Source organism: Myripristis murdjan, chromosome 17 (genome assembly GCF_902150065.1).
Source record: "Myripristis murdjan chromosome 17, fMyrMur1.1, whole genome shotgun sequence".
Lineage (NCBI taxonomy): Eukaryota > Metazoa > Chordata > Actinopteri > Holocentriformes > Holocentridae > Myripristis > Myripristis murdjan.
The window spans coordinates 11,511,846-11,524,901 of record NC_043996.1 but is presented as its reverse complement, the minus strand read 5'-3'; the positions used below and the strand labels follow the sequence as shown (position 1 = coordinate 11,524,901).

The 13,056-nt window shown below is 41.6% G+C and overlaps 1 protein-coding gene across 1 annotated transcript; it reads right to left on the bottom strand.

The window, feature by feature from the left end:
* Window positions 1-117: 117 nt before the first annotated feature.
* On the bottom strand, window positions 118-12,900 carry sec62 (SEC62 homolog, preprotein translocation factor). Its single transcript, XM_030073666.1, has 8 exons — window positions 12,804-12,900; window positions 9,750-9,858; window positions 8,530-8,635; window positions 6,835-7,030; window positions 5,180-5,275; window positions 5,003-5,063; window positions 4,738-4,857; window positions 118-3,623 (listed from the first exon to the last, which is right to left on the bottom strand). The coding sequence occupies exons 1-8, from the start codon at window positions 12,837-12,839 to the stop codon at window positions 3,058-3,060; spliced, it is 1,290 nt and encodes a 429-aa protein (XP_029929526.1). The 5' UTR covers window positions 12,840-12,900; the 3' UTR covers window positions 118-3,057.
* Window positions 12,901-13,056: the final 156 nt, after the last annotated feature.

Below are 13,056 nucleotides of genomic sequence, written 5' to 3'. Positions count from 1 at the left end.
CCTGCCTGAAGACAAAGAAACAGATGTTTTGATGCACAGTCTACATGCTCGAAGGAGTTTTGTCCAAGACTTGTCCAAAGGAAAAAATTACTGCTACACAAATACGAGACGACTCTAATCCTTTCTATATTTTTATTGCAATGATAAGATACAGATATATTTCCAGACATCCAATTTATTAAATTATACTCCAATATTGCATGAGACAGTCTTCAGAATGATATTGATCCAAACGTGGACAACTAGGTGATCAAAAGACACTTTTGACCAGAGATAAAACATGAAGGATGTTTACATTTTTCACTTTTTTCCCCCAGAAATGTGCGATGAGAAGCAGCAGCATAGAGAGTAATACTACAATATACAACAGACTGATACTGTGCAACACTCAAGAACAATTGAAGATTTTTTTTTCTTCTTGAAATAGTTTTGCCAAAATTCAGAGTACAGCAACTGGCACCTCTCTCCAGAACAGAACACAACAGGACACAGAGATGCACTGTGCCTGTTGGGGAAAAAAAGGATACTAAAAAACAAGAGCAACAATATGGTGCGTGAATTGGAAAAGTCAAATAGCTACAAACTTCGATGGGATTACAGGAGATTGTGAAACAAACTGATAAACAAGGCTAAAGGTTGAGAAAATTACCAAGCATGCTCTTTCCAGAGGAAAATACAAGGTGGGCAATTCAGTGACTCAGTTTTAGACAAAATTAATGGACAGTTTTGTACAGTTCAGCTGTGTGGAATATACCAAACAAACTTTAAGCTGATTTTTGTTTGGTGTCACACCGTCCTGTAAGGAGAGCTTGCCACAGATTTAGTGGGATACTGAAAATTGTTGTCACTGTTATGCAAGCCATTCATTTCCCAACCTCAAGTTAATGATTAATCATTCTTAGAGAGAGAGAAACATGTGGCAATGCTTTACACATAATCTATCTAGTTACAGTTATATGTTTCACACATTCAATATCATGGTGTAACATGTAAAAATACAATAAAGAATGACAAAACCATCCAATATATTCCAACTGTTTTCTAATCCCAGATGTCATGCTCAAAAAGAGTGTACTCTTGAATGAGTTTGCCAACTGATGATCAAATAAAAACGAAAAAAAAAAAAAAAAAAAGCATTAAAAAAAAAAAAAAAGTATTCCTATTTTGACCAAAAAAGGACACTGTTCAAGTTGAACAAGCTGTTACATAATTTCTTGGACTGTAAGTATGTATATATTTGATATATCAATAGAATTCATATATAAAATGATACATTTCTATTTTTTTATACTTAAATATTATCCTCACTATGAGTAAAAAGAGCATCTAAAACAATTCTAGCCAAAAGATAATGTAAATGAAGGGAAGGACAGCGGTGGGCTGCGGCCCCTGTGGGTGTGCTAATCCACCTCCAGGGCAGGACGGGGCCGGGCCCGGTGCCGGGGCCGCAGCCGTGCGGGGTCAGAAGGTGTCAGACTGGGAACTCAGCTCTAGTCAGTGGGCCTGACTGGAATTCCAGCAAAGGCAAAGCAACAAAGCAAGGTTATGGTCAATGGATTCAATAAGCAAGCCCACCATTTTCACACATGACAGCTTGTGCTAAACTAGACGGGGCATGGTTTGCTCGGGATGGCGTGTGAATCGGAGTCTAGTGCGTACACCCTTAAATGGTTTCATTGAGACCAAAGATCTTTGTTTAGCTAGACACTAACAACCTTGTGCTGTGCTTTTTTTATTTTCTTTTCAAACGTGTGAAAGGTTTGGAATTTGACACTACTGTTACAAAATGAATGAACAAAATGTACCAAAATGTGTTGCTCACACTTGCCTCTCCATATGAACTCAGCATGCATAACATTGTATGTTGTGTTTGGCACTAGAGTTTTCTTTTATATCTGGTTCTCTCTGTAGACAGAAAGTTAACAGGTGAACTTTTCATCTTTCAGCTGTAACAGCGATGCTGCTTTTTTTGTTGTTGTTTTTTAACTGTAAAGAAATTAAGCCAAATGTATCAGCTGCTCAGTTTTGAGTCCCACTGTGAACAAACATGAACTAGAAGTACTTCAAAGTGTGTAGAGAATTGCACTATGACCATAATCAGCCATACAAAAACCATCATTTCTCATTTCTGAAAATATTAAGTACCTCAAAGAGCCATATGATTCTCATACGACTGCTCCTCAAAAGCTCTATCCAGCCGCGCTATCGTGGATTTTAGGATCCTTCGGGTGAACTAGGGGGATTTGGTCCGTTTGACTAAGTTCAGTTTTCAGTGGCAAAGCGGAAATGTTGGTCAGTTCACTAAAAGTGTAAGTGCTGCCTGAGAAAGCTATCAGCCTGACTGGCATTCAACAGGATGTGATGCGTGCTCCTGGCATAGCTGGCTCACCGGGCACAATTTAACATCATAACTGCACCAACTCATGGAGGACGACGAAACCACAGGCTGGGGGGGGCAACAGCTAAACGAGATGCCACTATGTCCTCGTTATTAGCAAATTTAGGAAGACAGCAATTCAATTATCTGTATTTAAAACAGGGATTTGACCTTAGATACAAAAAAAAAAAAAAAAAAAACATCCAAAGGAAACCAAAGATGGGACATAAATAACAAGTCATTTTGAATTAACAGGGGAGAGCAACTTCATGACAATAACAGAGCTAAGCCAAAGAAAAATAACAACAACAACAACAAAAAAAAAAACCTCCATGGGTGTTGGTGTGATGGGGGTTTTGGTGACAACTTCCTCAGGCGAACATGTCTGGTGGCAGATTTCATTTTTACTTAATCACATAAATAACAGGGCAGGGGAGGAATCACATCCACCATAAGGCTTCTTTTACATTTTTCTCTCCATTGTCATAGCCGTTTTCTTTTCACCGTTGTGTCTATCCCGGTACTGGTCTATCGGTACGGTTTAGTGGAAGATCTCAACAGACAAGAGATGGGAGCCTCTCCACAGCCTCGGCGTGGTCAGAGGGACTGGAGGAGCAGGTCCTGGGAGCACAGGCGGAAGGGCGGGGAGGAGAACGAGAGAGAGATCGGCTTGAAAGAGTTTATGTTTCAGCAGTCTGGGGCTTAGTCTCGCTCGCTCCCCCTTCTTTCCTCTCCTGTGTCTCCTCCTCCTCCTCCTCATCCTCCTCTTCCTCCTCCGTGTGCTGCTCCAGCTCCTCTCTGGTGATCATCTCAAAGTCGTTTCCGTTGCTGTGCTGCGAGCCTTCGTCCTCTCTGCGGTCGCTGTCTGTGTCCGATTGCCGCTCTGCCGCCGTCCCCTCTATCTCCTCCTCCTCCTCCTCCTCAGCTTCTTTGCTCTCCTCAGGCCCCGCCTCTTTGCTCTCTTCCTCCTCCTCGTCCTCATCCTCATCCCCGTCCTTCTTCTCACTGTCTGACTTCTCATCGCTGTCTGACTTCTGGGCCTTGGTGGAGGCGGCACTGTCCCCCGCCTTGTCGTCTGACTTGTCCGAGCCCTTCTTGGAGTTGGCCCTTGGGCCCTTGTACTCGTGGGTGTAGAGCGGCCTGAATGAGTCGATGAAGCCCACGTCTGCTGTGAGGTTGGGTAAGAACCAGAAGTGGTGGCGCCCGCCCGTCACCACCCAGATGATCAAGAAGAGGATGCAGCGGGCTGAAGAGAGAGGTGACAACCAATGGGGTTCAATTTTCAACTACAACTTGCTAGGACATGTTATTTAGTTTGTTACAGGGTTCACACACATTTTCTGTTCTCACATTCATTATATTTATAAGAGCACAATTTCTGGAATGGCTATGGAGATTCTGTTCAATGCACAAAATGTTGTATCCTGACAGAGGGCAATGTAACTTCATCAAAGAGGTGCTATCTCTCTCAAGATGACCACTACCTTTTTGTGTTACATAGGGTGTCCACAAAGTCTCTTTACAATTTAAAAAATCTATTACAAAAGCAATTGATGAGATATGTTAATCAGATTTGTTCTATGTACTCAGTGGTTATCAAAGTTGTTGATTGATGAGGCTCTGCGTCAGTGAAGGATGGTAAGAAATCGAGTACCGTCTTGATGTGCTTCGTGCAACTAATGGTGCCCATACAGAGGTGTATTAAATAAGGCAAAAAAAAACTTCAACATCTAATCCATTTTGTAATAATTTCCACAGATTTGTCTATTCATTTGATTTTGTGATAAATTTGTTAAATTGTAAAGAGACTTTAAGGACACCCTGTCTGTATAACCTTTACCTTTTGTCAAACGCAGTCCTTCTTGAGTACTGTGCTCTCTCTGAGCTAATCCAATCAAAGCAAAATAATCACTCTGCATCAAACAGCATCCTGACTGCCCGTTTCACTGCTATACAACGCTCTGGCACCTAAACTTCTGTTTTTGCATTTTCTGGATGGTTATTTCACTGATATTAGCTAAAACACAACTTTATTCCCATGTGGCAACACATAGCAGGTGTAAAGGCAGCACAAAGACACAACAAAGATCAGATGAGAAAGATCCATTTTATAAGTGAGTGAGCAATTTCTAAACTCTAATAGTCTCTTTGCTGAACGTGTCACAATTTCTATACACAAAACAGCAGGTAGGGTGACATTACTATGAAAAAAAGAGAGAAAGAGAAACTGCCAAAAAAAAAAAAAAAATGCACACAGATTTACTAAAACCATTAGTGGGTATTAAAAAGTCTTCAGTGTTGCAGTGTAGCATTAAGTCTAGGTGTGCAGTGAAACATTTTTAGCGACTGTCTGTACTTACCAACAGCTAGCAGTAATATACTGGCCACGAAGCAGCCTGCTGCCACACTTAGGTAGTACACTCCTACACGCATCTCAGCTGGCCACAGCGGGAACAGAGTGGCCGCTATTACTGCAATGACTGGAGAAGCAACACACACACACACACACACACACACACACACACACACACACACAGGGCTATAATGAGTACAAGTAGCAGACTCTGCTATTCAGTTGTTGTTTAGCAGAACACCATTTCTTCTGTCATTCAACCTTTGACTCACCCAGTATCAGTCCCATGGCAAAAGTTTTAAAATGGACTGGATCGTAAATCCACACATACACCTAGAGAGAGAGATGTGACACATTTTTAGTGTTTTTTTCCTTCCACATTGATGAGCACACCATCAGGAGTGTGTGGCTGTACTCCTACACATCGCTCCACTTCTCTGCCTACTCACCTCGTTTCCATCCAGGAACAGCTGGTCTTCGTGGGGCTCCAGTTTGAACTTCTTCTTCACCTCCTTCTTCTTCTTCGGGGTTCCAGGACTGTCATCCTGTGAAAACAATGATTAAACTTTTTTTACTCAAGTCAAAAATGTGTCTCCTACAAACGGCAGTGTGGCTTAGCAATTAGAGAGACCATCTTCTTACCAAAAGTAACAGGTGCAATCCTTGCAACAGAGCTAAGTTTCCTGTTGAGGTGTCCTTGTGCAGTGGCTCACTCATTCTACCTCACTCTGGATGCCCTGCTTTACATTTTATATTCCCTATTTATTTTGGAGTCATCCAAGCTCCAGGGGACAACTTTCAAAACTTTACAAACACCATCTAATTTTTCTAATATCTATGATTTGTCCAAATACTCGGTGCATATCGATGAACCAAACTAGAGTATGCTTGAATTTCACATCCTATTATCACAAATTAGAGCCTCTTTAATATTTGGGACCAAAAGAAGAATTTGTGCTGCTGCAATAAAGAAAAAAAAAAAAAAAACTTACATGTGCCACCAGTGGCGCCAAGAGAGAAAGCACTTCAGTCATCAAACAAACACTAACTAAATTTTACATTTTGGATTAAAACTATGTTTACACAATATATACTGGAGGTCTGACTCATCAGCAAAATGTTTTGCGGATCTTTTGAGCAGTGAGTGTCTGGCAAATATCAAATGCTAGGTCAATTTTACTACAGTCCACTTTCTCAGTAAAAAACTGATGATAAAGCCTTCATTATCATCAACGCTGTAGGGTCGCAGGTTGTTCGAAGTGAAACAGGGTGTGGAGAGAGTTAATTTCCTCACTTGTTCAGAGTTGACTTGCCACACTAACGGTACTATGATGCACCGTGAGCTCATGGCAGAGATGCCTGAAAACTGAAACCACGAGGTGGCTGAAAAAAAAAAAAATGAACCAATCAATTCATAATCGTGGAAGATAAGGGTCGCGATTTTTACCTGAATAGATTTTTTTCCTCACCCAGATCACATCTTCCCGTTCTAGAGTGGAATTCTATTTTTTACACTTATTGTGTACTTTGACTTGATATGCCATTGTTAGTAGAAGGTCTGAATAAAAAACATCAATTCAACTGGAGACTGGATTATTGGCGATTATTGACTCATCTAAGCCTCCGTTATAACCCTTGTGGTACATATATAATTATTTGTCCATTCAGCTGACACTCAGTGACAATTTCTCTTCACGCTGATGAAGAGTGGGACCTCACACTAACCTTATCAGCCTTTTGCCAAATGCACTTTAACCTACATAGTCCTGCAACCTGCAAAGTCAATATTGGCCCATTTACTGTCAGGAGAGGAGGACATTTAGATCAGCTCGGGGGAACTCACAGTTGTGACTTTTAACAGAAAAATCTACCTATGCAAAGATGTAGTGCTCCACACACAGTGTTAGCCCTGGGGCAAACTGCCCATATCATTAAATGGTACACCATTTCAAGGGTCTATCATTTACACCAACAAAGTTTTGCAATACTCCTTTTCGACAACATCAACTTCCGCTTTATCAAGCCTCCCACCATGATAACATTATCTTACTGGGACAACTCTAATCTGGTGTAAAGAGCTATGTCAACATATGTCATAACGTACACTCTTCTCTTTCTTGGATTCACCAGCCTCAGACTCTTTCTTCTTCTCTTTCTCCTTCTTCCCTTTTTTCTCCTCCTCCTTGCTGCTGTCACCCTTGGCTTTCTCCTTTTCTTTTTCTTTCTCTTTCTTGGTCTCCTTCTCCGGCTTCTTCTTCATCACTTTGAGAGCCCGATGAAAGAACTGCTTCTTTAAGAGTCTGTTGTAGGAGAAGGAGAACAAAATGCTCATTACTGCTGGATGTAAACATTAATTAAATTCAAATCATAAGTGCATCAAAATGAGATGCTTGCAACGTGCAGAGAAAAAAACAAACAAACTTCTATTTAATATTTGTAAAGTGTTCTATCTCAAAAGCAAAAGGTCTTGCAAACCAGGCGTCAGGCCTCCCTCCCTGAGAGCCATTTCCCCTGGGGCATTGCTGCCTTGTTATTAAGCTCTAACCAATCAGCACATGCACAAGTCATATGATTTAGACAGTGTGCAGCTAGGTTAGCTGGTTAACAGTGTTAAGTAGCTTAGCACATAAGAGCAATGTTCACCATTTATGAACTTCATCCATGGTGACCCTATTCACATGCTTGATACAGTGTAGATGAGCATGTTTGTCCATTATCATTCACCTGCTAATATTACAGACTAGTGGGCAGAAAAAAAAAGATAGTGATCTTTCAGCAGAAGATACTGTGACCAGTAAAATAACAATAATACTGATGATAACAACAATCCTAACAATAATAATATTGATATTTAGAAAGTCATTTTCCATAGATGATCACTGAGTCATTATTAACACCAAGTTTACCCAGTTTTGCACATTAACAGAACCAAGAATGTAAATTACAGAGACAGAACAATAAGTGTGAGGTGAGGCTAACCGAATCTGGTAGGAAGAACAACAAAAAGATGTTCTCTGACACAAATGTATGCCTTTACTGAAATTATTCATTCTACTGCAAATGCTTTTGAATTCTGAAATAACAGAGGCCACTGCTTCATCGACACAGACAATGCTACCATTGTTCTTTAAAATACTGCTGCTTTGCATCTCGCTTACATCGCCCCCTTGGATCAGCCTCCAAGCGGTGACTGGACAGCCAACTTTGTGGCTGAAACCACCTGAGGGCCCGTAACATCAATTTTCAAAACAAACTGTACACTGAGCATCATCGCACAAGATAAATGATGATATCATCCTCCAAAATGTTACGTTACTCTAAGAAAAAAAAAAGTCTTAAAATAGACAAAACATCAATCACCTCTACCTCCTTTCGTCCAGTTTCACAGTAATCACTTTACAAGAGTAGTGGTCAGACGTTCAGACAGTGTTTCCTTTGTATTCCAGAGGTGTGCCATCATAGCAAGGAAAAACACCACCATCGCAAAAGAAAATGTGAAATTACAAGAAACACTGTGACTGGATCTTACTATTATCTAAAACTAAGATAAGCAAGTAGGCCTATATTGTTTTAGATAACATGATTATATCGTCATTAAAAACATTTTCAGCATTAGAACCTCAACTAAGATAACATATCTGAGACAATCAAAGATATGGGGCAAATGTAGAACTGTCACTCAAAGCACCACAGCAGCATGAAAAATCTGTCTCATTTTGACATACTGAAGCCCTTCTTATAGCAGAGTTCTGTCCTTCTACAATGGCAGAGGCCTAGCAGAGGGTGGTAGGGAGCCAACCTGTTGCAGTAATCCAGCACAGACTCCCTGGTGGTGAACAGTGCCTCCTCTCCCTTCTTGGCCTTGGCCCACTTGGAGTCAAGTAGACAGTCCACTGCCTTGGAGGCTAATGCAGGGAAACAGAGACAGACATTCAACTACACACAATAAATACAGGTCTGTATAAAACTATCATGGTGCAACTGTCCTGGTTAACCATATTAACACAGGATTTATTATCATGTTACCAAGGTATGAAGTCCTGAATCAGAAATCCTGAAAAGTGTGTGCACATGCTATGTAACTACTTCTCATGTCATATCATGATCTTTGCAGGAGATCCCTTTGAGGAAAATGACCAGCTGCCAGATATCAGTTATTCCACCCACGACCGCTGCGTAAACAGCGTTCACCAAAGTTGTTGACAAATGGATTCGTGGATGGATAAATGTAAATATTATGTAGGAGGATTTTTCTGAGAACTCATTAGTTCTCGGCCAACATGGCACTGAGCTAGCCCTACGGAGGACACTGTAAATGCCACTCACCGTTGGCTGCATTTTTATCATTTACTGCGACAAAACAAACAGTGTTTCAATCCACATTGGATCCCTGCCTATATATATTTATTTAAATTGCAGTAATTCAGTCAGACAACTCATATAAATGTGTTATTAATACATTAACAATGTAAATACTGAATAATATAATTGTTCTACCTAGGCTCTGATTTTATCACATCATGTGCCTGAGCAAGCTGAAAGAAACAGGGAGTGGCAGTAGGTATCTTAACCCCCACTGGGGGACGTGTAATCAGATCCTACAGGTGGAAGGTGTGGAAGAGGTGGGATTGAAGACTGCAGCAACCGGGAAGCAGAGAGCAGCAGCAAAGAGGAGTGGAGGGTGAGTAGCTGTGCTTTGGTGGTTTACACGTTAATAGGCCACCTTACTGGGATGGAGCGTTTGATGCAGATGTTGTGAGCGAGTGTTGGTCATGTGATGGCGAAGTGACACGAGCTGACTGCCTGAACCAGCTTACAGCTCACTTCATTTGATGAAGTGCCAACTAATAAGGTGTAAATTTCGGCAGTCCTCTTCCAGCTCACAGTGAACCCTGCACCTGGTCTGGATGTGTATTGGAGTCTTTGATTTCTACAGACTCTGCCTTCTGCCGCACACCCTGCAGCTGCAGTGAAACTAAACAGGCAGGAAGTGAGTCGAGGTGAGAGCTGAGCACTGACCAATGAAATAGTCGACCCGATGGCCCATCATGTTAGTGGACTTGGTGGGGCAGTTGAAACGGAGGTACTTGGCCACTGCCTTCTCCTCCTTGGTGGGCTCGCTCACCTCCTGCATGGACATGCACATGCATGCGTGCGTGCACACACACACACACACACACACACACACACACACACACACACACACACAATCACAAAAAACAAAAACACAGCTGCAATCAGTCCATCCAGGTGATAAACTGGGGTTGCAAGCTGGGGCTGAATTGAAGACAGCCCTCCAATGGGTCAGTGTTTAGCCACATCACAAGTTAATAAGGACACATAATGTCAAAACAGATGTAGGCTTGTGTGGTGACTCTTACAAGATCTGGGCAAAAACATATTACAAGAAACTGGCAATAGCCTTTTGATTTATATTAATAAATGCTTAAAAATGCAATAGTTATTTTTACTGGCCTTTTTATTGACCCTTAGCGCAAAATTACAATTAAAATATATGTGGGGGGGTTGATAGTATTTTTGATCAATACCGATGACTCAACAATTACTTCACCATGTGGTGAAATTTATAGCTTTCAAAACTCACTTTCTGGCCTGTACTTTCTGTTTTGAAATGAAAACTCAAGTGTTGCCCTGTTGTGAAAGATAGACTCAAATAACATGAAGTAAGGAAACATCATGTTTGTTCTGTAACCATATCTGATAGATAAGCAAACAATATTTTCAACAAGTGATGCTGTAACAAATTGTTTCAAGAAAAACCTGTTATGTGTCAACATATCACACTCAGAAGATTATGTACATTTTTGTTCACATTTTACAGAGCGACACATCCAGTTTCATGTGGTTGTTCATCTGTCTCGCTCTGTGAGCACAGCAGCCAAATCCTCCGCTACCTTGTTCTCGCTTCTCACGTCTGCACTGCCAGCCAGCCAGAGGCGGTGGACTGCATGCCAACACAGGGGGAATGAGAGCATCAGCACAATGACATTCAACACTGCTTTATCCTGCCCAGCTGGCTCTGGCCAGCATGCACCAGCAACATGAGGAAGACGGGGCCCTAAAAACACCCTTTGTTCAAAGAAGCAGGTATCAATCACGGTTATGTGAGACCCCTCCACGGAAAGCCCCCTGTCGCCACCTGCATGATGTACCTGGCCTGTCCACATGACACAGGGATTAACCTTTCTCTTCTCATGCTGTAAGACATGTATAAGGCCAAAAGTGGCAACCCTCTGGACCTCTTTGTGCCCACAGTGCCATGAGCAACTCGGCCCTTGGCCAGGACCCCAGTCTGTGAAGCCAGCTGGCTAGACCTCCACACCAAAAACAACAGAATCACCATTTAATGTGCATTATCAAAATAACAATCTCAGCAAGAATAAAATGTCACTGTCAAAACAGGCTAAACAAAATGTAACCCTCTCTGACCCTTACACAACGGAGTATGATAGCATTTGAATAATCAGGAGAACCTGTCAAGAAAGGGGCTGACAGTTGCATAACGTACAGCAGTGATCTTGGAGACAGGCACAACCATGAAGGTAACAGCTGAAATGCTTGTGGTAAAGCCATAAAGGAGAGGGGAGTCTGTGTTGTTATGCAACTGAACTGATTCTAACGAGAGGAGAGCACTATAATGCTGGCTTGTTGGCTTGCAATTGCTATAGATTAGTTTAATGACAGATGGAGTGAGTAGTTCAGCTCAGCATTGCTTAATGCCTTGTTTATCTAAACACTATCAGCTTGGCAGAGCTCACAGGACACCCAAAATAATAACAAGAAGCAAACAATAAGGACTCCATTAAAAATTTACCACCTGTAATATTTCTTCCTATGGCTGCATGATACGTCAATATATTATTGATGCCATGATATGAAATTGGATATCGTTTGAGATTTCAGATACTGAAATATCAATATGATATGACATGACAGAGGTGGTGTCGTTTCCTGGTTTTGAAGGCTGCTTTATAGAAAACAGATGCAATTTTATTAACTTATTTGACTGTTCCAGCGGTTTTATTATTTGCCTTTACCTACTTGGTCATTAGATCCACATTACTAGTGACTGTTTTGCAAAAATATCAGGTATGTAAATATGTCATGACAGCATCAACAGACATCTTTACAATACTGTCACAATATCAGTATCAAGGTATTTGGTCAAAAATATTGTGATATGTGATTTTGTCCATTTGCTCATCCTCATTTCTTCCTGTGTTCCACTTAATGTGTATCTTCTGGAAACAGAGCCATCACTTTGGACCTCATCCTACCATAATGCCCAATGGACAACAGAGCTAAACAACCCATGCACGTTCAGCTCTTCAGATATTAACTTTCCATATGAATCAGAGGTTATAAACTCATGGTTGAGATTAAGTTTGGGAGTTGAACTGAATTGATGATCCCAAATTTTAACTGTTTATGCTTCATATATTCAGTTCGTTCCAGTTATCCTTGAATGAGCCAATTTTGACATTAAGTAGTGCGTCGCTACCTGTATCGTTTGTGCTGTGGGTATAAATCAGAGTGCCTGTGTCACTGGAGCTGCACTGCATGCTACGGACACAGTGCAGCAGGATGCAGTCTGTTGGCTTCTTGGTAAAATTCCCCACAGGCTGGGCATTTAAACTTGTCCGACGCGTGAATATGGTTAGAGCTGACGCAGCTTGGCGAGCAGTTAACGTTAATTAAGGATGAAAATGGATGCACTTGCAAACCGACTGGGGATACCGCTACCCAGCAATTCATTATGATTACACGATTCCCATTTGTAGAGCAGGATGTAACTACCACTGGCAGTCCAAATGATAAACAACTGGGAAATTCCTTTTCCAAATAAACATCTGTTTTCGCCTAGACAGCTAATGCTAACGTTAGCTTCTGCTAGCTAACGTGTGTCTTCATCTCTCCGCCTGTGAACAGCTACCGGGGCTGCCGTGGTTAACAAATGTCATGCAACAGTTCATAAGCCAGCGTATGGTTTGATTCATTGCCCGTATAGCTGCAGAGGCAATGTTTATTTATGTTGTTGAATAAAAGTGTTACCTGGATCCGTTTTTTATGCCTCCTGCGCTCCGCCATGATCCTCCAACTCAGCGCTTCCGACGTGCGCGCGACTGCTCATAGAGCGTGTAGTATCGCGAGAGCGCCCAATTAAAGTTCGGGGAAAGAGACACTAAGAAGTCCGTTCGCAGCAGTGTATCTCCGTGTTAATGTTATTAATTGGTGGGTGTATATCGTGTGACGTGAAAGATGGCAGCTTTGATCCATTCAGAGATACATTTTGGTCTGCAGTATG